Source organism: Lampetra fluviatilis, chromosome 3 (assembly GCF_964198595.1).
Source record: "Lampetra fluviatilis chromosome 3, kcLamFluv1.1, whole genome shotgun sequence".
In the NCBI taxonomy this organism is placed as follows: Eukaryota; Metazoa; Chordata; class Hyperoartia; order Petromyzontiformes; family Petromyzontidae; genus Lampetra; species Lampetra fluviatilis.
This window is the reverse complement of record NC_136277.1, coordinates 18,167,495-18,194,199: the sequence shown is the minus strand read 5'-3', so window position 1 is coordinate 18,194,199 and position 26,705 is coordinate 18,167,495. Positions and strand designations below refer to the sequence as shown.

The 26,705-nt window shown below is 41.2% G+C and overlaps 1 protein-coding gene across 3 annotated transcripts in view; it reads left to right on the top strand.

The window, feature by feature from the left end:
* The window catches only part of LOC144953765 (ceramide transfer protein-like), a 95,481-nt gene that overhangs the window by 7,855 nt on the left and 60,921 nt on the right, over positions 1-26,705 (top strand). Inside the window, exons 2-4 of one of the 3 annotated variants that reach the window (XM_078884385.1) lie at positions 20,173-20,289; positions 22,990-23,106; positions 23,653-23,760. In XM_078884385.1, coding sequence (XP_078740511.1) covers positions 20,173-20,289; positions 22,990-23,106; positions 23,653-23,760 — 342 coding nt within the window. The remainder of the gene's footprint in view (positions 1-20,172; positions 20,290-22,989; positions 23,107-23,652; positions 23,761-26,705) is intronic. The other 2 variants (XM_078884398.1, XM_078884404.1) reach the window with 2 other exon arrangements.

The window sequence follows — 26,705 nt, the reverse complement described above, 5'->3', positions numbered from 1 at the left end:
ACAGTTTATAAGTACCCTCATCTTTGATTTGCGACATCAATGCCCCCGTCCACAGGAGGCCATTCTCTTTACATTTAGCATATTCCTCCCACAGGCTCACAGAACATGTGCATGGTAGGCTTTTTAAAACGTGCACTGAGTTCCTGCCCCTGCCACTTGACTTACCCGGCCCTCTACCCATAATTCCCCTCTTTCATGTTTGATTTATAAATGTATGTAATGTGCATAAGAACATCATGTTCATGGAACCATTTTCTGAATTCATAGTAGGGTTGAACACATTTACTTATCAATGCACTTAAGCAATCGTATAAATAAATGTCCATGGGTCATGAACCTGATATTACACACTATTTTCATGAACAATTGTTTAAAATGAGCCCTGTATCATGCTTTTGTGCTGTAAAACGCATCTTTTTGCCATTGAAGTTGGGGTTGGTGTCACCGGTAGGAAAATTAATGAATAATAAAGAGTTGCCCTTAGATCGTCTTAAACTGCACCCAAGGGATGTGTGTTACTTGGGTTGTGACATCTCTAGGTCGCACTGCACAATTACAATGATGAGGCAACGTCTTTGGTTGCAATTAGTGCATGCCGACTTGCTCCGTCCTGTGCATTTCACTGGGGAGAGAGGCCGCAAGAAAGAGCCATGTCCTGAAAATGAAATTCGAGCATCCAATGCAACCTGCTCTTGTATGAAAGTGCAGGATTGTTTCAAGTGTAGGGTGTGTGCAAAGTGCACTCTGCTAAGTAACCTGCAACCTATTGTAACTGCAAGTTATTCTACAGCAGTTGATTAAAAGGTTTTTATTTTATTTCAGCCAAGTCTATAAGTCTTTGGGAGGAGGGTTCGTGGAAATCGGAAAGACTCTACGATCCCCTTTTGTATGGAGATAAAAAGTCCTGCAGTCACTAAAGCTTTAAATCAAGATTTATGATGATCAATTACACCTCTTATGTATACCAGACTTATTCTTATCTTTCAATAAGCGAGGAATCCCCTTGACCATGCGAATAGGATTACAAATGTGGATTATTAATTACACTGACGCATCGGTTACCTGATTCATTGTTCAGAACAATGAAAAGACATTGCACCAAATAAAGTCAATGTATTGCATCGTAATCTCCCGTTTTCAGCTGTATATTATCCGCTATAAAACATCACATTTAAAGTAATGAAACAAAATGCTTGCACTTTTATAGGCCAAAGAAAATGTGTGACAAATAGTGCAACTGGTCGCTATGCATGGGGCTTGTTGCTCGATTGTTGTCCAGGGGCAAGCAGCAACACGGGTGAGTCATCCGCTGGTGCCACCAAATCCATCCATCGCCTTTGTGGTCTGCATTGTGCTGCTGAGTCACGAAATTCCATGGTGATATTTGAGGCTGGTGTCTTCACGAGGGCGGCACCATTTATCACGTGATATACTGGCCACCGAGACGGTCTGTGGTGGGCGGCGGGGTGGCCCCACATTGTCAACATGTCAGTGGACGTATCAAGTGGCGGCAGAAATGTTTCACCAAAGAGGGAAAACGCATTCATAATGCAGAGCGGCACATCTGTGTGGCAAGCGCTGACGCGCACTGTAAATTTGATGAACCTGCAGGCGTGTGTAGGCACCACGGAGTCTACTGGTTTTGTGGGAAATCTTTGACTTAAAGAAAGTACAAGCTTTAAGAGTAGACTTGCTGCTTAATGTGAATCACGGTGATGGTGGTAACTACTGCAACCTTGAAATGTACTTTCCTGCAGTGTGTGCAATTTTTTTTATTCTGAAGCTTTAATTTAGGCCTTGTGGGCGGCAGTGTGGCAAGATTGTATGATTCATCATCACAATGTTAGTGTTCATTGTACTGTGTAAGGGATTGCGTATGTGCATGTCACGTGTATTCAAGTAGTCATTGTCCATACAGGGTTTTATTATTTGTAGTTACACTACTGAATTTATTTTGGTGCTGTTATCAGTGTCATGTCACGAATCGAAGTATCAATTATTTTTCAGAGCAGTACACACCCTGTATTGAGTGATTGGCCTGCAGAAGCAGACGTGATGGAACTACTTCGAAGTCCCACTTACAGGGATTGTTTTTACCTATCTACTTAGGTGGCTTACTATCACACATCATGCTGAAGAGATGATGTGTTTGTCCTGCGGCATTCAACCCAATATATTATATTTCACTTGTCAGAGTTGAAATGTATTAAAATAATATGAATATTCATATGTAATCTGATTGTTGTAAATTAATTAGTGACCGGGCTGAGAAAATCAACTCCCGTTACTCTGGTGAATCTGGAAAATTCTTGAACAGCTTCCTAGAGTTGAACACGGCATCTCAAGGGTGCCAGCTCAATGCTTTGAACCCTGTGCCACCCGGTATCCTGCCGGAACTTCTTGTATTTACGGATGATGAACTTGTTTCGCACCGTACATAGCCAACCATGCTAATCAGAGGTGTTCACACATGGCATAGATCTCAACAATACTGTATCGGGCTGATGTGTAAATTATTATTGTAATACGGGACTTTCTGCTGTACATAACCCTGTAAACATTACAATATTTACCATAATATGCAATACACTCGTACACAATATCCTTGTAAAATGTATGCTCACGTGAATGATGAATTATTGGCAAAGGGGAGATTGCAATATCATGGTATACACATGAGGAATGGATTGAGAGGTTGTCTTTAAACGAGGACTACATTCAGGCACAGGGTTTCATGGTAACAAATGGGTGTAAAAATGTCAAAAGGTACAAGCATGCAACATTGTATGTTGTAAATATTTTCCACTCTACGGTGAAATATTACAATCGGTCCTGGGTCAACCAGGGGGTCACCAATGGGCACCGAGTAAATATCTATATTCTTGGTTCTTTCGGTAAAGTCACGTAGAAGGGAAATAATAAAATAATAAAAATGAAACAAATTCTCACGACGTTTCGATTGCAACACAAGCAATCATCATCAGGTGTGAAATCCACAGCAAGAAATTTTGAAAAAAGTTGTGTTCACACCTGATGATGATTGCTTGGGTTGCAATCGAAACGTGAGAATTGTATTGTTTTATTTCAATTGTTTTATTATTTCGCTTCTACGTGACTTTACCAAAAGAACCAATAATATGAATCCCTGCAGTCACGAAAGCTTAACATCGAAATTTAAATAGCTATACTTATGCTTGTTGAATATTATTCACGAAACGCCGTCACACATTTAAAGTGACATACAAACATATCTCTCTCAAACAGGATATTCTGCACTAATGCTAATACGGTATATAAATTTACTTTGAGTAATCCATTATATTACTTTGGGTCGACCTCGGACCTCATGTTTTCAAGATAAGTTCCTTGCCTGTAGGATCAGCAGTTCACCAGCATTGATTCAAGAAAGCCTGACTAATGAAACCGGTCCAGAGTTTGCTCATCTTGAAACAATACCACTGAGATGACGCACTCCCAGAAGGTTTTTGCGGCCTGTGTTTTGTGTAAGACAATCTTTTTTTACGGGAAGATGTACAGTGTTGTCTGATTACTTTTTTTTAAATGAGTGTGTGGTAATGCTTGTCGGGAACGTGCCTTGACTTGAGTGAGCTTCGTACAACTGGGAAGAAAATAGGTTTTTATTTCTTGAGCGAACACAATAACCACAAGGCCTACAACGTGCTCGCTCTTGTTTTATCTAAGATAGCATGCTGCAATGTATCGTGTGGTATACCAGTATTCCATGTTTTGCAACTCTAGCTTTTATAGCAATGCCAGAATGATCTGGGTTATCACTAAAATGATCGCCTAAAATAATTCTGCTGTAGGTACCTTATAGACTTTTTCGTCATCGTCACTGTTTTCCCCTTTGTTTATTGCTGCTGATGTACGTAATAAACTATATGACTGCTATATATTTGTACAAATGATTGTTGCTGGGAATAATGCAATCTACTTATAGATGAGTCACCCTCTCATGTGCCACTGACGTTATGACATTCCTTACCCATTTCAAAACGCAGCATTTCATTGCGGAATGAGTCTCAAGGTAAAGTTCAATCTCGTGTCATTTTTAATATAACTTTGCTGCAGTCTCCAAATGTTCTACAACTTGCTTTGTTAAGCATGATTTTCCAAAAAACAATTATTTGAAAGGTTGTTCGTCATTCAGTGCTTTATACTTGGTCAGCACAGGGCAGTATTGGCACCAGGCAATCCAGCTGAACCAGCTGAACCTAAACATTTAAGTCTTCCAGAAAGACTGTAAAATAGTTGAAAACTTTGTACCGATTAAATATGTATTTTTCTGTTTTAGTTAATATTTCTACTGTGTGTGTGTGATGCGTATTGTTTTTTACTCAAATATCCTATGAAGAAGTGACTCAGTCGCATTGGGCTCTCATCAACAACCATTTTCTTTCCACTGCTGAGCAAAGGCCTCCCCACGCCATCCCAATCCCTCAAGGCCTTGCAATGCTACAATCCATCTTACTCCTGCACACGAGCCTATCTCATTGTTCAAGTTACATTTTACAGAAACACTCCGAAGTTGGCTCTCACTTGTCTCTCTTTCATAATTTTCACCCTCGTCGGTTGTTTGAATGGCTTTCATGATGACTGTCGGCAGAAAATCTGAGATGTTCATTGCTTTCTCTGCATTTATTTGTATGCTTTTATATGTCCAGACAAATTTGAATCGTCGTTGTTGGAAATGGTGAGTGTCGCTCTTAGCCTGACTCTTCTTATAAATTGTTGCTAACTTCCTGCAGTCCCAGTGTGGATGTGCCGTAGGTATATCAATTTAAAGCCTGAAAAGTGCGCATATGGCTAAGATGTTAATTATGTTCAGCTCTCACTGGGATAACTAGTATATGAAAGATGTGAAAATGATCATATTTGTTTATTTAGACATGCTGTGCATGACTTGTGATTGTCTATAAGGCGTTTACGTAGTAGTAGGGTTGACATTACAGTTAAAGGGCATCGTAACAGCAATAAAAACAAACGATCCAATATTTATCTGCGAATAGATACAGATATTTAATGATAATAATGGCTCGGTATGTTCTACCAGGGTAATGCAGTAATTGTAGGTGCGTAGTTGTTTTACACTTTTTGTTATCGCTTGTTTTTCATGATCATTGCTTTTAGTTTTCATAGCATGAGTAGGTTGCGATCCTTTGCCCACTTCATGAATGCGAGCCCTTCTGGCCAGGCGGGTGAAAGCCAAGCGCAAGGTCTTGAGCCTTTCCAGAGCCTGCACTCTAATGCGGGTTTTAAAGATGGACTGACAAGCTAGACACTTTCCCCTATCACCGGCACCGAATCCATTGCATTTTGTGACTTTAAATTGATATGACCTTTGCAAAATGATACCACAATCATGCTTTATATATACAGGCACTATTGAGATCATATCTATGGGAGTAATAGATCAAATCTTCAGTGCTAGGCAAAATTGGGGCAGAGTTGTTTTGGTTCATTTGAATACGATCATGCACCAGGCTGTCAGCACCCAGCAGCGAGAGCACATTTGCTCACGGCTCAGTGAGCTGTGACATGCAGGGATGCTCCGGGGTCTGTATAGAGCAGATTAGAAGCCTGACATGAGCTAAATGGTCTCTTTGCACATTAAACATGCCTTTCATTATCCCGTTGAATCTGATCTTCTGAAATAAATTAATAAAAGCTTTGCATATTTTACGATTGACCTATTTTTTTTTAATAAGGTTAATTGGCAATTGCTGTGCTTCATAAAATGTAGCACTTTGTAAAAACAAATATATTTTTTGCCATAGCTTACGTCCTGTATAATTAATAAATAAATCACTTGTGGAGCCTCAACTTTCAGAACGATTCTCCATGGAATGTTTCACTAAATTATTAATGTTTTTTTCTCTGTTAGATTGCTTTGTAATGTTAATTTATTGCATAAAAATTGCTCCGTGTTTTTACCGGGAAAACGTAAAATTTTATTTGTAGGGTTTATTTTTTACATTTATAGAAAGCCAGAATATTTATTTCTTGGCACAGAATGTCGCGTTAACAGAGGTGTGGTTTCAACATTAGCATTATTATAAATGGAAGAGACCCTCATATTCTTTAAAAATCTCTAATTAGGGCCCTATTAAATGTAGTCTCTTCATTTATTGAGTCAAAGTGAACTCTTTATAGTTATTCGTATTGCTCACGGAGGGATGGTGAAATGACTACAGTACAAATTCATTCTCCATTTAATTATATGACTTTACATGTCTTGGGATCACTATTAAATTCAACCATCGATTTTAGTGGCTGCAAAGATCACATCAACCCATTACTTACAGTATTACATCCTTGGATCCCTTTTGGTAATCCACTGCTAGCTGAGGGCCTCCCCAAGCCCAAGTGTGTGGGTGCTTTTGACCATATTTCCACCACACTGGTCACTACGAGTTGGTGAACGAGGTGAGCATAGATGTTGGAGCATTAGTACTGTGCAGCAACAGCTTTAGCTGTTAGTTTGATACGTACGTAGGCTTTCGCGACCAATATTATTCATAATAAAGTGTTTGGGTTAGATCGCGTTATTTATAAATGTGTCGTAACCCTCCACCACCCGACACGGCCAATCAGCTAAAAAGTGTCACGTTGACAAAAGACAAATAGTTCACTACTTTAGCCCACCGGTGTGTTGAAGAGTGAAACCACAGCGAAACGTCGTACTACTCAAAAATTGTAAATGTTGTGGTTTCACTCTTCAACACACCGGTGGGCTAAAGTAGTGAACTATTTGTCTTTTGTCAACGTGACACTTTTTTTTGCTAACTGGCCGTGTCGGGTGGGTGGAGGGTTACGACACATTTATAAATAACGCAATCTAACCCCAAAACGTTGATTATGAAGCTTTAGCTGTGCTGCCATCCATTGACATGAGGCCCCGCAGCAGTTTACATGATGGTCACTTGCCCGAGCACTGTCCACTATCCACCTTGCTTAGCTTCTGAGATGTGGTGAAATCGAGTGCGTTCCAGGTGATGTGATCATTGGCATACGACTGATGATGACGACAATAACATCTACGTAAGGCAATAATTTAATCAGAATCTATTTTGAGACTGGAGGAATTCGATTACCGTTTTCACAGATGTGCAGTACGGGCAGGTCAGTAAGGAGTGCCAAATAGAGAAAAAAGTAAAATATAAATATTTATTTTATATATCTCAGTACGATTTGTGAAGTTTGAACAAGGCAGCAATTCAACAACAAAACGGTCCCAGACCACACCCAGGTAACACATAGTCCCTCAACAAAATTATCATAGTTACAAATAACATTTGCAAATGTGACTGTATCCGGCAAGCATCTTGCATGATTTAATACATATATTGCAAGGATTTGCATTAATGCGCACACGAACGCCGCAGCATTATGAGCATAAGAATCTATTTTGAACAGATAGATGTATCCCAGCATGCCTACTGTGCCAGCTTCGGTGCACATTCGTAGCAACATCGGATGGCAAAACATCACGGTGCATTAGCAGCACAAGTGGTCCATGTGCCCAGACCAGGCATTTCATTTGTCGGTACCACCTGAGGTGGCATCCCTTTAGTGGTTAGTTTCTTTATGTGGGCAATAAAATTACGTAATACACCTTGGTAGATGACTGGGTTATCAAGTAATTGACTCTAATTAGTGATATACATAAGTCAGTAACCACAAACCCCATTTGCTTAGGTGGTGCTACCCATGTCTGGTCTGGCCCATGGTCTCTGGCTGTGTGCCTCGCTGTCTCATTTTGTATTGTGTTCAAACAATCCACTGCTTTGTCCTTTGTTGTGTGTTCCACTGCGCATCTTTGTTTAGTACTGGAAGGTAGCCACTGTCTCCCTGCCACTTGCCTGGCATCAGCGGTGCACGTTTGAAGCCAGTCGTAAATGTGTTTGGTTATTTTTACGACGATACAACACTGCTCACACTATAATGCTCGGGCCCTTCTCCCTCACCACAAATTATGAGAATGGCTATTCTGGCCCTTGCCACTGTCGTTTGCACCCCTTTTATATCGCCAAATAGCAAAATCCATTGTTCTACTGTACTTCTATGCTCCCTGCCCTCCTAAATCCGTACTGACCAGCGTGGTGAAATATGGTCAAATAACTCTCACCTGCATAGTGTGGATAGGCCCTCATTTAGGAGAAGATTGACAAACCGCTCCTTTTGAGGCACGTGGTAGCTCGATATTTGGCAGTACTGTATGATGAGGCACCATGGCCCTTACATATATTAATTCAGAGCTCCCCACTTAACAGAGCTTGGTTGGAAGGGCACCATCAAATGCTTGTCAGTTGTCAATGATGTCCAAGCTGAAAGGCCCAGGATGAATTGTAAGTGGGTCCATGTGTTGGTAAAAAATATATATGATTAACGAGATTGAGTTAGTGGTCAATAATCAAAAGACAAAATCCCACGTATAGCCTTAACAGACTGTTGGGGTAAGTGCTGTTCTCGAGCACCTATGAAGGCCAGCACGGCACACGACGGGGTGGGTGGCCAGCACCACGCCCGGCCGCCCTTGTCTCCCTAGGAGCGATGTTTAAACACTGCACCAGGTACTCATTTGAGGCTGAGTCGACCTAGGGGAGGCCCGGGACTTGTTCAGATAACCGTCACTGGTGTTGGCCGTGAGCGGGAATCGAACTCGGGTCCCCCGGGATTGCAGCGTGCTAACCGCTACAATGCCGCTCCCCCACACACAGCTGCTTTCAGGTACATGTGTACCTTGATGTCAAACACCATTATTTGTCTGTGCTGTCGTTTCACTGTTATCACATCACTGATAGGAAGCTCTATTAACACAGCAGCAATTTGGCAGTTGTGTTCCCATTGACTAGGGCTCCAATTGCCTTTTTTCAAGGGATATCAGCAAAAAACAGGGTTGGAACAAGATAAAAAAAATATAAATGACCTATGCATGAGTGAAAACAAAAATAATTTCTAAATGCAAATATTCACAATATAAATGACACCATTAAAGAGATCGTATAATATTACCATGTATTTTATGTTATTACTGTAATATAATTATCTCTCTATTTTAAAACCCAAAATAGTCAGAAACTGCCTTTCCCACTTGTACGTGAATCAAAATCTGTACATTCTAAATAGTCTTTCTCTCACTTGGGTTAAAATTAACAACTTTTTATTATTATTTTGATATGGCTTGTGCGTTTGTGCCTTAGCTGGGCAGCAGCTTTATCATTCGCAGATGGCAGTGCATCTATAGCACCTCTAAGCTTGGTTAGTGGGCAGTCTTTAACGATGATCGTCGTCATTATCTGTCTCATGTTGACCTTCTTTTGCACCATACGTAGCCAACCGTACTAATCAGAGGTGCGGGGAAAGGACAACAAACTAAACACAAAAATCAGTTCTTAAGAAATTCGTTTTCAATCTAGATTTAAAAGTGCATAGCTCCAGTGGCTTCCCAATATCGGAAGGAAGAGCGTTCCAGATGGCCGCAGAAGCGCATCTGAAAGCGCGCGATGCAGTAACCATCTTTGTCGAAAGCCGCTGCGAGGATGACCAGAGTTCATGTGATGCTTTATGCTTTATGCTCCTTGACGATATCAGCAAGGTATTGTGGTTCATTTGTGGCGAGCACTTTGTGTGCAATGAATGCGACTTTATAAAATTTACTTGTAGAATTGCCCGTCATTGGACGGGTTCATAAAAATTTAATATAATGCAACGGGCTAAAATTTGTATATTCTATTGAGTTTCTTTAATCAAAACATTTCTACGTATCACATTTAGTGTAAATTGACGATCATCTCCCAAAAGTTTTCCTTGATGAATTTTGTTACATCAGTACTTTGATGTGGGTTGGATTTTTGCATCTTGACAAAGGAAAATTAAGTTGCCCATGGGGAAAATAAGTAATATTAAAAAAAAAAAATTTAAACACGCTTTTATGAAATGTACTAGTAATGGCACAACTCCAGGAAGCGGCCCCGAGGCTTGCCATAACGTAAGGGGGACCGTGGTGATTTACAGCCAACGTCAGTTGAGCGTGGACAAATAGACCCAAGCCGAAACATAATATACAAAAAAGAATGTTTAAAAAAAAAATGTAATTTTCAATGATATAATATAGTATTGTCATCAGTATGACATAAGTATACCAAGTTTGCAGTCGATACCACAGTGGGAAGTGGGTTAAAATTGAGTTACAAGATTTGAGGATACAACAACGACAACAACAACGACAACAGACAGAGCAAGTTAATAAAAGCGTGTAATAATAAAAACAAGTTCGCTGAGATGAAGTCCAACATACTTGATCGAGTCAAAGGTTTTCACGTTGATGTTTACTTTTGTGCAATATAACAGGTCACGCTTATCAATGCTATATATGAACATGTTTCTCCTAACATAGAAAACTATGAAGCTATTTCATGTAGCGTGTAGCATGCCACTGAATAAAATAATAAAAGTAAAATAATAACATAATGATCACCGTGCTGGTCTTCCTGTAGTCAGCAGAACACAATTCGAATGGGCCTGTATTACACATTGCTAGATGGTGTTTCATGCTCTATAAAAAAACTAATTTATCTATATAGAAAATAATTACAGCTTATATAACGTGTTTCATAAAATCACAGGGCGTGTTATATCAATGGCAATGGGAGGGAGGTTTGGGTAAGAAGTGGCTGAGTTTAAATAGAAAATGCCTTGGTGTATTTACAATGTTGACACTTGAGACCCCAGAATTGGACGAACCAAATTAATTGTGCAGTTATTAGTATTTGGGCTGAGATTGTCAACTCTCTACACATAGGCACCATCAGTGGTTGCTTCTCAGATTTCTATCCCGAATGTTATGGATGATCGTTTTAATTCCTTCACATAATCTTTATTCCCCAGAGCCAATTCACTCGACGTGTAATGATTTACCGCCGTCTCCTCCTCCATCTGATGAATTGTCACGATTCCATTTATTGTGTTGAAAATTTTTTTGCTGTAATGCTGTGTGAAGATTCTGTAATGGATGCCGAGTTTGTGAACCAATCATACGCAACTTAACTCTGTTGTGCGTCACGTCCACACATTTGCGGTTCCTTCACATTACACTGAAAACGTGGGCGTTTTTTTTTATCATTCTTGCATGAGGGTTGAAAACTATACATTTCTTATAAGCGCGATTTGGTAAATGTTGTGAGTTGAATAAGTTCAGCAGTGGATTGAAAAGGCTGTACAAGTCAAACTACCTAAATTGTTCATGGGCTAGCGTCTATTTAGCTCGATAACTTAGCAGTTGAGCTACTTTCTTTCGTCAGCAATTCTGTGTTCTTTCCGCTGTCCGGCAAATGTTGAGGGCACGATCCATGCATTTGATCAGTTGTTGCATTCATATAAAAAAAAGAACCCTGTGATATTTCTAGAATGAGTGTCATTTGAAAAAGAACCCCAACATTCAAATATGTTGTTGATCAAAACACCTCTGTTATTTTCTAGAATCTTATGTATAAAATGTCCAAACTAATCTATAAAGATGCCAGACATTTGAGACAAAAGTACATGTTATAATGGGCACTTGGCCAAAATATAAGGAGGAAAACTGATTTATTTAAAAATAAAAAAAATGGGACGAAGATAAACCAAAGTTAACCTAAAAGATTTGGACAAACAGTGTGATGCAATAAACACAACACTTGTGTGACCACAGGAAATCACTCCTTTCAATAACGCTTGCGGGTGCATAGCCTTCGCAATTCCACCTTATCTTTCTTAATGCAAGGGAGCTGCTGTGTCCAAGAGATGATTAAATTGTGTTCAGATAATTTTTCTCACTTTTTAATGTAATTGTTTTTTGCTAATGCATGGATTACCCCATGAAATGTAATTCACGCAGGAGGCAGCCATGCTGGACTAAAAGGACTTCACATGTGGCTACAATGTCATGGTTGTTAGCAATAAAATTACTATTCGGCATATAAATTATGCTTAAGTCTTTGGAGATCTGCAGCTACTGGGATTGGAGAATCATGGGATTGCCTTAGTGCTTCACGATGATACCATTTGTGGATGACGAAGGAGAGGCGATGGAGTGTATCGAGTTTTATTGCAGGAACAGAGCATCAGTGCTGCGTACTTGTTGGTGAGGAGAAGAAAGTGAAAACAACACTTTAGACACGTTTTAATGAATGATGTCTAATCTAATATAATTTTACATGAATAGAGCACCTTCGCTCGAGGCGCTTAACATGGTTTGAAAAACGGTGACAGACTAGAATGATTTAGATGGCAGGGGTGTACAAGGATTAGGGATCTCAAAAGGGTCGGGAGAGAGGGGACGGAGAGGGGCGAGGGGAGGGAAAGGGAAGAGAATGGACAATAGAGAAGAGGTGAAGCTTTACGAGAGGAACGGAAGGGGGTTAAGGAGGGGGGGACTGCTTCATGTGCAGGGGAAATTGATTAATAGAGGGATGCAAGAAGGGAGAAGGACCGAAAATGGGATTGGGCACAAGGAGAAGGAGGCACTGCGAGAGAAGAGTGAAGAGGACGAGTCGGGCCATAGAAGGAGATGAGAGAGGCAAGATGGTGGGGCAAGGCCATGATAATTTAACGAAGTAAAAAAAAAAGTACAAGAAAATAATGTGATATTAGTCATATTTATACAACTACACAGAGCGTACTGCTGTAAATGTTGTGCCAAACATTGTATTGCTGCCATTAATGGCTTGATGGAGTTAATGGTCTTTTTACAATTCCCAACACACTTGTATGTGTCGAAAAACAAAGCATTTGGATATACGGAAAGTGGATAATCAAATGAGCACATGCTAATGAATAATGTATAAGCATGCACCACTCTGCCAGTCTGGCTAATACAACGACGAGCAGTCCTGACGCACGTCACCTGAAATCACTCCTGTTTGAAGACGCCCATGAGCTGTGGTCAACCACCGACTGCCTCACGAATAATGAATGGACTTGCCACATTAACTGTATCCTTGCGTACCGTTTTACATAGTGTACATGATGAAGTATACTCATGTGCTTTGTCTGCCCTGTGTCACTGACACATTTGGCAACCCAATCGATGCCTCCACTTGGTGTTGAGCCATCGGTGGGAGTTGTCCCCGCCTAACACCTATAGACGCCACATTGTTCTTCTCAATCAATCGATCAATTTTTATTTTCTGTGTCAATATCATCCTCAAGAAAGGAAGGTATCGGTGCCTATTTAACGGTAGAACGGGAAGGGTACAGGGGGCATGGAGCAACAGGAACGAAAAAAGAAAGCCGTCACGACCTGAGCGGCTAACACCGACTAAGCAGAGTAAATTTCAACCGCGTGCAAAATAAAGTGCAGCGGTGCACAACGACTAGCATGAGCAAGTTAAGTGGTAAAAATACAAATAAGTAAAATAAATACAAAGTGAAGGGATCGTTTTTATTTGAAATGTTAGACTTTATGAGAAGGCAAGTCTGAATGGTAGATGTGCCTTGCACGGACCACGGAATTGAGAGGCCCCTCGGTGCGTTTGAGATGTCTGGTGGCAGGCGGGCGGGCGGGGGGCGGTATTCAAGATTGTTTTGGGGGGCTGAGCTCGTAGGCTTCGTGCCCCCCAGCGGCAGGTGAAAAATCCTGGGCTGGGGGCAAGTCAGCCCATCAGCGTGGTCGCCCTGTGTACACTAATAATAATATCCAGTACATAAAATGGGACGTTTTCATGCAAGTCAATAACCTGCAATTAATCTTACAGCTTTTAAAGCATCGGCTGAATTAAATATCTGCTCACCTCAGTGCTGTTGCTCACTGATGCTCACCGATGAGCAAAATGTATTTTGGTTTTCGCGGCTTATTAAACAAAGGTTAAATTACTCAATGGTGAACACTGTTTCGGAAGCAGGTAACGCAGGATAACCATCGTTATCACGTGTTTTACTTCTAACAAATTGATATGACAACTCGAAAATGTTTCACTTTTAAAACAAATATATGACTCTTTAGTATATTTTTATCATGTTGGCGTCTGTGCGATGAGATGAGGAAGATGGTATGCAAGATGGCTTCTGTGCATTATTCATGATATTCTAGATTTGAAGTTTTCGTGACTGCAAGGATCCATACTCTTTGGTTCTTTCGGTAAAGTCACGTAGGTAGAAAAATAATGAAATGATAAAAAATCACGACGTTTCGATCGCAACACAAGCAATCGTCCTCAGGTGAACAAATACCAAGGGAAATTGAAACGATCGCACCTGAGTTGTTGTCAAACACCTGGGAGACTGTCTCCTGTTGATGGGTTGTGTCTCTCGCCAGCGCCGTGGCGGCCACGTGGAGGTGGAGAGAGATGAAACGTCTCAGATAAAATCCTCATACGACCTTGTTTGTGTCTGTATATATCGACGTAGCTGAAACTGCCATCAATAATTATTTAATAATGCACATCACCTTTGATTTAATACCCTATTTTTAAACCTTAATGATGTTTTTGTATGCTCTTTTCACTCAATTCTATATTGTATTAATTACTCGAACAAGTCAGATTAATTTAGCACTCATGCTTATCACTCACATTTACCACTCGCGCTTACGCACGTTCCCTGCCACTTACTAAAAATTATTATTCTCCACTCATCCCACCACTCATTTAATGTGACACACACCACTGACTTCCCGCTTCAATCAACGCTAATACTCCCCCAGTCGCATCATTTGCACTCTGCACCGTCCCGTCGGCTTGAGTTACCATCCATTGGTCCCCCCCTTCCAGCTCTTTGCCCCCACTGCCGCCTCCTCATGCTTCTCGTTGCGGGAAATCGGTTCATGGGATTGGAACCGGTGTGGTGTTCTCTCACGGTCTCTCCCCATACTTAACAGCCGCTTGTTCTGGGTTAGTAAAATGTGGCACAATATATATGGCCGTATTGAAACGGTCGTCATTTACATAAAAGGGCAACACGTTCGACATTTGACGTGTGCGCGATCATAGAAAATAAATAATCGGTGACGTTTTGGGAAATGGTCCTTCGTCACGACACATCGAGGCCAGAATGATGACTTCCCCTTACTGTCACCATCTCTTGTGGCTCTGCAGCTACGCAACCATTGTACTCCTTCACGTGAGATGATCTGATCGCTCCATCTCCGTAGCGTTTGTCCTCTTGGATGCGTTCTCTCCTTTGGCTGCCATTTTGGGTAGGGTCTCATCCTATGGCCAGCATTAGCACCTCCGATTAACACGATTGGCTGCTACCGGTGGGAAATAAGTTCAAAATGCATGCAGCATCTTGTTTAGGGATGTCCTGCCCAAGCGTGTCTTTAATGTTATACATTTTCAATGTGAATGCCCTGATTTGTGTTTGTTTCCTGATCCATGTGTTCATTTCCTTTCTCCGCGTAATTCCAAGCATTCATTTCCCCATGCCTCTTTCTGCACTATTCTGCTTTTATTCCATTTTCATTGCCAGTGGCCATGTTTTTGTGACCCATGCCCATGGCTCGCAGTGTGCATTGATTTAAAACGCTCTTCTTCAGACATTTGTATGCTCCATTTAATTATGTCTAACTTTATAAATGCACTCTCTCCTGCTGCTCTTGTCTCCTCTTTATTTAATAATTTTGATACAAATCTGCCTCCGAAAACTGTGTTCTGCGTTATTTTCAAGTTGTCTCTCCAGCGGTTATTTTATTTTGTTAATAACACATTTTTACAGTTTATGGTTCAGTGAGGACAGCTGAGACTTGAACATCCAAATGGATGAATTTTAAACTATTCATGATCAATCGAAAATTCTCAAAAATGAAAAAACACAAACTAATCTATGTTTACAATCCTTTGAGTTCAGCACATGCGCCAAAGGCTCGCCCTCAAGTCACAGTGAAAGCACACACGACTAAGGAAAGTTTACATTACGCCCCTCTATGGGATTCTCAGTAGAAGCGCCTTAAGAACAAAGATCTAACCTCGAGTAACCTTTTGAGAATTCCGAAAGCAACAGGAAACAAACGTCACCAAGCCAGTTTGCAGAGCTTGTTGTTTAAACGATTATAACCTTCACCTAGCGTTACAACAACACACATTTCGTGAGACTACTTACAAATCTCAGAACATGTTTCTCTGCACCACAGCAGGAACGTGTCTGTGTCTAAACTAATCCATATTTACAGGGTGCATGGAAACAGCCGATTACACAGCACAATGCAAACTCAGCCGGGAACATCCCAATGGAATAGACGGCTTATGCCAATTGAAATAAATACACTTTAATACGTTTCAAATGCTCTGTTTTAGGAGCCCCCAAGATAAGCATACGTCATGTCTCACTGCAAGCAGTGAATAGGGAGGCAGATACCCTCCCACACATCCAGTTCCACCTGGAAACCAAATGGACGAGTGACTCACTGCTAGGAAAGTCACCTGCCAATAATGCTCATGGCTTGCAGTCTGCTCCTATGAGGCCTTTGCTTTAAGTAAGGAGTGCAAGTTCCCGTGCACCTCCATCCTGCGAGTGCTTTTCCACATTTTCGCAATAATTTTACCACCGCCACGGTTGATTACGTGTTAATTTCTTCATGTGTTAACGTAGCTGTGTCTGTCGTGGAACTGTATTCATCTCTATTGCAAGGCAGTGTTGAAACTTGGCATGCAACAATTTTCCGTACCGACGATTTAGGGCTTTTTTGGGATTTGATTGAAGAATCGACCGGTGAACCTCTAGCGTGGTACAAGCTAAATAATTCTCACGTACTCGATTAGATGCAAGTGCGGTGAGCCTAAGACTGGATGTTGACTGATAAATGGGTGCCTCATTTCTTACGTAATTGAAACCCCAAAAAGGTCAATTGGAGTAATTTCATCACGTGTGAAAACAAGTATTCACGAGGCACGAGTGGCAATGCAGCAAACAAAGCCTGGGTTCGACTCCTGACTCGGGCGCTTTTCTGTGTGGCGTTTGAATATTTTGCCCGTGTTCGTGTGGATTTTTCTGCGGGTCCTCCGGTTTATACCACCACATTTAGAAACGACGTCACGCGTTTAGAGTACTCTGCTGCTGGTTGTAGTAATAATAATATATTTTAATAAACATATCTCAATTATTAAACTACTAGCTTTTTGCCCGTCCAAGGACAGGTGTATATTGAAGTAAATATGAAATATTCAATAGAAAAATTGTTCAGCTCATGATTATTAATTAGTGGGGGGGTTGCCCCATGTGGAGTGACGTCACCCGCTAATGATTATTGGGGAGGGGTGCGGCATTTGGAAAGACGTCACCCGCTAATGGTTATTGGGGAGGGGTGCGGCATGTGGAGTGACGTCACCCAACTCACTATTATTAATGAGGGGAGGGGTGGGCCTCATGACGTCACGCGCGGGACACGCACATTCTTGGCTCATCAGTATAGGCTGCTGTGCACCTATTTGCTGGCCATGCGTGTGCTTCACTTGTCTTTATACAAATGAAGATGGTTTTTGTTTCGATAAAAAGTTTGCTTCTCTTTTTACCGACAATGATGGGGCCGGGGTGAGGGGGATGTCTTCTCCTGCCCGCCTCGCCTCCCCTAGCCAATTATGGGTGGCACATTTTCCTCTGATGGAATGCCAACAACAGTAGTAGTACATCTGCGAAGATGAGCCGAGATGGGTTTTCAATTCGGCAGCTCCCGCAGGCTGGAGAATGAGTTCGAGCCTGTAAAGTTGCCTAACCACCCAGTATCACTTACATATACTCCATACACGCACTGCCAATCCTTTACCTGTGTGTGTGTGTAACCATGCCAGACGTTGATACCGGTCTATACAGTGAACTGGTTTTGCTGGTTGAGTGCTCTGGTTGCTTTTGTTTTTACAAAGAACTGCAGTTGTACAGAGGGGTGCCAAGTGCTTTAAAACATACCTCCGAGTGTTACGTAACTTTGAGGTGTTGCGCAATGATCTGTGTTTAAAGGCCTAGTGTCACCGTGGAAGACTTGAATATTGCGGCTAATGGGTGTTAATAAACGAGGGCGTCGTTGCGGACTTCGGTTTTGTGTCCCCGATTATGCGTCTCTGCAATTCAGCTGTTGAAGGGTTTGCGATCCGTGTTCGTGGCGTTCTGTTGCAACCATGTGCTTTAAAAAGTTGTGTGTTTGGTTTGAGTCGTTGGATTTTTCTTTTTTAAGTACGTGCAGTTGGGTATTGGTTCCCAATCTGAAATCTCTTCTGCACGATGCTTGCATTCAAAAGACATGTACAGACCGAAAGACCCAAAGAATATAAATACCCATCACTAGATTGACATTGTTAATTAGGAAATACAACGAATTGTAATACAAATTGCCATGCAGAATTATAAAATGAATCTAAATTGCTGTTTCCAAAGACTTCATTGCTTCTAACAGGTCCTGCTGGTGTCACGTATCGTGATTTACACATTGATTTTACAGTAACAGCCTGCCTGTAAAGAGTTATAATTTATCGTATGGAGCATTTTTCAACTTATTCACTGCATCATAAAATGCAATTGTTTGGCAAATTAAGAAGGCCATACCAATTTTCTCCTGTCCTTGAACAGAATATGTTTTTGGAAGGACGTAATACAGTTTTGTTTTACTATTTGCTATTTCCATTTGAAATGTTATTTCAAATAAAAGTTGGACTGCAAACCCCGTGCGTATGTGCACACATTTCACACACTCATAACACTTATAATAATCTATCGGCATTGCATTGGCTTTTGTAATTTATCACTGACGACTGATGCTGAGAATAAGTCTTACAGTCGCATAATTGCTATACTCAAAGCTGCCAATAAACTATTGAACAAAATGGTTAATTTTGATCACACACATAAACAAGCTCAGGAAGTGTGCAAGAAATTACACATCCCGTTGTGTAATTTAGTTTGATTGTAGTTTATAGTGCAGCTACGCTGATATTTTTTTAATTAAACGTAATATTGGCCGATGTGTTATTTTTTTACGTAACTTTTGGAACCCACGTTGCTTTTCGTCTTGCTATGAATTGCCGCATTAATAAATGTACAAATACTAGGGGTTGTTCGGGGGCGCCTGTGGTGCCCCCGAACAACCAGGAAAGTCCAGAAAAAAATTTCACACGAACGACGCATTCACGCAAGCACCCGATGCTCCGTTTTGACGTTTTAAAATGAAACATCTTTAAATTGTATTGTTTTGAATTAGATAATTTTATTTATTCATTAAAAGCTTGTATCATTTTACATTTGGAAGACTTCATTGAAAACGACATTTCGTGTGAATTTTCTCTCGTCGTTAAGTAGATGGCCTTGCTGGGGGTTTGGTTCGATGTGGACTTTCACCTGTTTGGGATTGTGGGATCGAGATAAGGCGACAGAGCTAACCGTGCGAGAAGACCACCGTCTGCAGATCGATTCCAACAATCGAACGTCTGTCCCTGCTCCTCCGTCGTTCATGCAGGGGGCGCGTAGGTTTGCAGCGCCCCCTGTAGGAAAACTACGGAAAGTGCAGCGTTCATCACAGATAGATAAAGTTGTGTGCGTATATAAGAGTTTTTATTGGCATTAGTCATAGAGCTTATATGGTCATGTACTATCAGACAGCCTTCACTAATTTCTCTCCACTTGTTACACAATTATTTTATAGCAAACATATTTTATACCAAACTTAATTTTAGAAGTTAGTAAAAAGCAGACCTTAGTCTTAACTATTTTTAGACTGATTTATTTTGTATTTGCCTACAAAACCATCATGGGAAATTTGCAAATGTTATACGGTCATATTAAAGTAGCCGCTTGGCAAACTGCATAGCTCCAGTGGCTTCCTAATATCGGAAGGAAGAGCATCCTGACGGCTACCGAAGCGCATCTGAATTGCGTACGATGTGGTGACCGTCTTTGTTCGATGGTTAGCCAAAAATGAGCACCGCATGCGTCTCACCTAAATGGACAACACTTATGACACTGTTGGTGTAATTCAATTCATAATATTTTGACGACGTAAGAGCTTTTCACGTTTATGACCTATTTTTAAATGTAGCTGGGTTACCATGGGTCTGTAAATACTGTTTTAATAAATTTCAATATATTTGTTGGTAATAATTCAAATACAGATACGTACGGTGCACAAAAAGGTCAACATACATACATCCGCCGTACTGAGCGTGTGTTTGTTGTTGTTGTTGGTGACTGCAGCCGCACGAGTTTGACGAGTGTCGCTTCGACGTCGGCGTCAACGACAACGTGTGGTACCTGAGAACGGAGCACCCGGAGCTCCGGCAGCAATGGATCGAGGCCCTGGAACAGAGCAAGGTACGGTTGGTTATACACAGACATGCGGCTGGGTCACTCCCTACCAAATTGCTCAAAAGTGTACTTGACCAAACCAAATTTAAAGAAATTTGGTGGACAACTTTGCCTTCGGTGAAGAAGGCTGACACCCAAATATTAGGTCAGTATGAGCTCAAGATGTTGAGGTCATCGAAATTTGACCTGACAATACCGTTTGGTGATCTTGGTTTTGTAATTTCCCTTGTAGTTGATGTAGCAGGGGTATGTGTACATGCGACCGATACACGTGTGCACCCTGGTGAAGAAGACATGGACGCTTGCTCATGGGCAAAATGGATTCCACCACTACATTTACGTTCGCATTTTTTTCATTTTTCATATTAAGTGTCACCTAGGCTTGGGCTGTAACTTATGCCTGCTTTCAATAAGTGTTCGGGTGGTCATATTGGCCTTGTATGTATTGCCTGTGCCTGCTTTGTCAGCCAGCGGCTCATTTTAACGTGGAGTCAAGTAAACTGGAAGTATGATTTTGTCCTTCGGCACGTTAAACATTGATGCTCGGTCATGAGCTGGTGTAAGTAGCAGCAACGTATTTCACACATTAATTTCATAGATGAATATGAATTAATTCGACATATATGCTGGACTGTATCAACTTGGAAGATCAACATCACTACCCTGTTTGCTTGCAGATGTCTCTCTGTTTTATCCATCAACGATACAAAAAACGCAACGTGGATACTGCATACATGACCCAGTTAAAGTTACAGGTTGTAGGGGATTGATGAAAATGAGTATTTACTGTACTCTTTATTAACTTGGTTACCACTGATGCTGCACAACAATGCACGATTAGGTTTTAAGTTGACTAGAGCCTGACTTGTAGATGGAGTGCTCTTGCCAAAAACGTTTGGAAGTCCAGCAGTATTTGTTCAAGAAGCCTATTTATGCTGATGAGAGCCAGGATGTTGAAACCAGGCCACGGCTTGATTGCATGCTTAAACGAATGCCGCTGGAATATAATTGTGTGTAAAGCAAAGACAGTTGGATAGAAACATTATTACGTGACGAGACTAAAGGATGTCTACTTAATTATTTAGTTACAATTATGGGGGCTGGTTCAGCAGTTTGCATCAAATAATAGAAAAATTATCCTAAAAAAAATTACCTTCATATGCCCTACGATTTTTAATGTACACCACCAACTTTTGTTTTTAAAAGCAGTGTTTTTTATCTTAAATTCAAATCTGGACTAAATTTAGTTCAAGGGCCCCTTTCACTTAAGTTCTACGATATTGTGATGGTTTGCATGTCGACATGAGAACTTTAAATTATATTTATATTGGTGTGTTTAAATCACATTGGCATTTCATGAGTCATATTTTATTAATACTGTTTTACTCTTATCCTTCGTGGCTATGTACACCTGTAATCCAGCACCGCGGAGGCAACAAGGATTAGTGGATCGCATAAATATTGTGAAACGCTCTTCCCATGGGTGTCGAGGTGCCATACCCTGGCTTTCCATGAGAAGGCGGTACAGAAAAGTGTGAAATTTCATCTGTTCCATCTGCATGGGATACAGTATTTCTCCCTCACATGCGTGGGTTTTCTCCCGGTGCTCTGTTTTCCTCCCATATGTATAAACACTCATTGATTAGTTGATTAAATCTTAACATATAGGGAACTGCAAAGCTTGGGCAATTGTTGGCACCAGCTCATCGCCTGCCTTCCTGCCTGTGTGGTTCCTCGCACCGCCTCTTGAGTCGATCTGTCTCTTCGAGAGCGAGCGAATACTGGGCTGATAAAAAAGTTGACACTATTATTATTAATCTATTCCTGTGTATATATATTTTTTGAAACTCTTATCATCTACTAGATGGTAGCAGGTTATAGTATTGTTATGTTGTTAAATGCTTTGAGGTTGTATGTCACTTGTATAAGAAAAATATCAGGGTCAATGGAATTTGATGTTTTTCTTTCATGAATTGCACTGTTATTTTATAAATCTGGTCTGTTTTCTAAAGCTGGGCACTCTGGCATTTACTTTATTTGGCTCTGTAGTAAATCGAAATTATGCTTGCATATCATTGGTAAGAGGTGGCGCTTTTGTTCATGTGTTGACATTCTGCTGAATCAGCCGAAAACCTGCCATGCTAAGCTCATAATGTAATGGCATAGAAACTGTGGATATAGCACTTTGGTGCTTTGAAAGCATTAACAATGAGATATCGGCCATGGCGAATGTGTTTGTCTATGGATGCCTCATTGTGAATGTGTTAGGGGGGGGTTATGGCTCTGCGGAGAATTTTACAAAACATGAAATATTTCTCTCCCGGACTTATTTATTTTTAATTATCAAATTGTGATCACAAAATGTATGAACATTTTAGTCCTAAATGTTCTGATTGTCATCAGAGTTTAAATATACAAGTTATATGGTTGGGCTTCTTTGTCTTAGCAGAAATGGGCTTTCCATTGAGTTTTGGCAAAGAACTTTGAGTACATTATAACGTCAATTTGAAAACAGCTATCTTACCAAATGTCCAGAGTATAACCCATGTCTGTGATACACTAAAGGCCAGATCATACACTACGACGTGATGTATACATAAACAAGCGCCTGGCACAACAGCGATTTGGTTATTTGGGCCAATGTTAGTGAAGGACAAGAGCAACGGGAGAGCCGCTATGATGTGCCAGTCATTTTATTCATTTCAGTCGATCTTTCGAGAATCAACTTTATACACTACGACATTCTCATCTTGGGGACAACGTGTACTCTCTGCTGCCAAACTAACTCTTCAAGCAAGAGAAGAGAAGACCAATATGAGAAAGGTACACAGCAAGCGCACAATATTTGGCGAATACACCATGTTGTTACCGAAGCTGCGCGCGTGAGTGTGCGTTTATTGGCCAGCGCCGGTGCCCGTGTTAATGCCGATATTTCTTATGGCTGGCATTGTTTCCGTGACAGAATCTGCAAGCTGCTCTGCTAATAGAGTCGCCCTCTTATGTGACCCCCACCACCACCATCGCTTTTTCCTCCCTCCAACCATGCCCATTAAGCAGAGTGGCTTCGAGCATTTTAGGAAAGGTTAATCGTTCTTACGATATCTTGTTTTCATTTTCCTTATCTAGGTTGCAGATTGCTGCAACCGAGATCACTTTTCCGGCTATTTTTGAATGCCCGACAAGTTTGGCTTATTCTCTTTTATATTTTTTTAAAGTCTTCATCGATTTTAATGGCACCATGTAAAAGGTTTGTCGAGGCTTGTCCAGGACCAGGAAGTGACTCTTACCCAGGCCTCATGGTTCCTGGAGGAGCATGGCAGTTTGAACAATCTAGAGAAGCGCTGTCTCGTCTCCTCCCAACATCTGCAGCATCTGGGTGCAGTCGTCAGGAAGGACCTTTGCTTCTGTGCTCCTCACGGAGAAGAGATCGGAGGCAGTTGGACATCCCAACCCGTTCGCCTGTCACAGCTCCAATCGGTGCGGGTCAGCACTGTATTGCTTCTGCTATTCAATACAAAAGCAAAAAATAGTTTGAACTACGACTGTGGATCCAACAGTGATGATTATAGTGTTCCTGGGCAGACACCACAACATCTTCCACTAGACAGGTAGGACTCGACAGTGATTGTGAAGAACATTCACATATCGCCGGCCGTTGTAGCTGGTCACAACACTTGTAGCCTATGTAAGAAAATACATTTAATATTGGCTTCGCCAAGATTTGCCGTTTGAATTGTATATACATACAAATAAACACCTTATAATAATCCTGATTTGTGATTGACACCAGCTGTGATGCACTTACATTAGGTGCTCATTCCTCAGCTTGTGTATCATGAGCCAAGCACAGCATTTGGCAACAAAATGCCACCCTCCAAACCCTGACCTTTGAAACCTTCCTGGCTATTCTATTTTTATACTTTTCACTTACTTATCATAAGTAAGTACTGAAAAACAAACAGTCTAATTTTCAACCGAGAAGATGGGTACAAATTGAGCAATAATTGGAAGGACCGTTATTAAACAGTCTAATCATTAAAACAAATTATTCCTGTATTGAGACCCAGCATCTTGGTGGGAGGGGTGGGGGATGTATTTTATATTCTTACCCCAGCTATTCTGTAACTGTTGCCTGCGCATCTTAGAACGAAAGTGAAAGGGATACTATTTTGTTCTAAGTGTCTGTAGCCTGATGTTTAATTAGCATCTTCTGGTGCAGCACACTGTGCAGACGGGGGGCGGCAGGCTTGCTCTCGAGTACCCATTACTCGCTCGGCATGCTCGCTGAAGGGGCCTGCTCCCTCGCTTACCTGCAAACAGGCCTTCGCTCGGCATGCCTCGGGTTGGAATTTCAATGCTGTTGACTCATGAAACGAAACAAAACACATTATCATGAAACACATTGTCAAAATGTAAGGGCAATGTGCACAAAAACGAAGCTTGGTTCAATCATGATAACATGTTTGTGTGTTACCTTTTTTAAATTCTATTTATTTAGTGTAGGGTGATGTTTTTGTCACATTTCCTATAAAACACACCTAAAACCTTGGGTTTATATCTTTACGCCATATTGGTCCCGTGTCGACCTCAAAGTTGGGAAGCTGTTGTCTGACATATGATTTTACTAAATGTAAGAATCCTGTAAGAAGGATTCAAAAACTACCGGTCAATTACAAAATAATGTGGATTAATTTTCTCTTCTTGAGATCACCATTGAACAAGGATTCAAATCACCATGTGCGGTCAATCACAGTGAAGTCATTGCTGGCATGATTGCCTAATTAACTCTATGAATTGTGTTTGATGCTGCAGTCAACGATACTGATTATTAGCGTGCACCAAAGCAACCAGTAGCAACAGAGCTGATCACAATAGCACACCCGTGGCACTGTAGGCGAACCATGCCACAAACACGGGACGCTTGTGCCTAATGCTCATTTTGAATAGTACCTAATAACCAACTCCGTTCATACATCGCATTAAATGTACCCATGGTGATATAAAAGGTAAAGGTGCAGTCCTGCAATGTATTGATCAAACCACTGCTGGTGGAAGGGCCTCCACCAGAGGGAGCTAATTTATGCTGCCGGGTGGACAGAGGCAGGGCGGATTTAAGAACCTTGCACCAGGGCCAGGAGAATGAGCTGGCGACCTCTGAGAGCGCAAACCCAGTGTGCTGATGATGCAGAGGGACAATCCCTTGTGGTGATATAGGGGGACAATATAGCAGACAACGTATGGATCAATATGCAATTTGTAGGATGTATAACCAGAATCTCAGCATTAGGAGTGTCATGATTCACCCCCCATCCTCCCTGCAAATCAATGGATTGTCACAATTCAGTCACGATTCAATTGAGAAAAATCAATTCTGTTTCAACACTGCTTAATGTAGTGACCTCCAGCAGATGCAGGGGGTTGCAATCGCCCATTACATACAACATATACCCATTGAAAAACAACCCTTCTTACACACACGGTGCAATGTGTGTCGATCTTGAGATTAGAAATTTACGTGAAGGATAACGCATATAGCCTCTGCTTGTGAATACTTATTTAGTACGCTTTCTGTTTTGGAATGCCTTTTTTTTGTATTTTCTATTTTCAATAACCCATTGTAGAGTAAATGTAATATTTCTATGGTAGGCTTTCCATTGGATCAATACATTTGCCAGATTTGTGCCAAAACAGGTAATGGCTCTCACGAACGATGCTGCAACTCACTCAGTAGTGGAATGAGTCAGCATGCACACAGGGAGGTGGATATGGCATGAAATATCATGATGGTCTTGTGGGAATAATAATAATTTACACCTTTCACAAAAAAGTCTCAAGGCACCATGACTGAAAAGAAGAAAGACATTAAAGAAAGAACCGGGTCTCAGCACGACAGCCAAAGAGGAATGTAAATAATGAGGATTTTTTTTTAATGGATAGGTTTTTAGTCGGGAATGGCAGATGTCAACACTGTCCAAGAGCCTGGTTATGTGGGGGGATCGGAGTGTGGCCGGCATTCCTGATGACCTGATTTGGCCGAAGAGGCCCAGCATCAATCGCATTTTAAACTAAGCTTTTTGTTATTTCACCAGGTAGGGCCCACTGAGCGATATAGCGCTTTTTCAGAAGCCACCTGGCCACAAATGACAGCTCAACGAAGTGGCTTAATATATGCAAATATTTGGCAGACACACTCTAAATGGATGTTGATTCTTAATGTGGAGGGAAAAGCCAGAGAACCCAGAGAAAAATCTACGCGGGGAGAGAGACATGCTAAGTCCAAATATACAGGCATTGTCAGGGTTGGGTCCGAACGTGCACAGCGTTCTCTAAAAGGAGTGGCTGTGGCGGGTATTCTGTAAAGCGCTGCTGCGTCTCACGCTGAGAAATCACAATCTGTAATGCAGGTGCTCATTTTGCTGCAC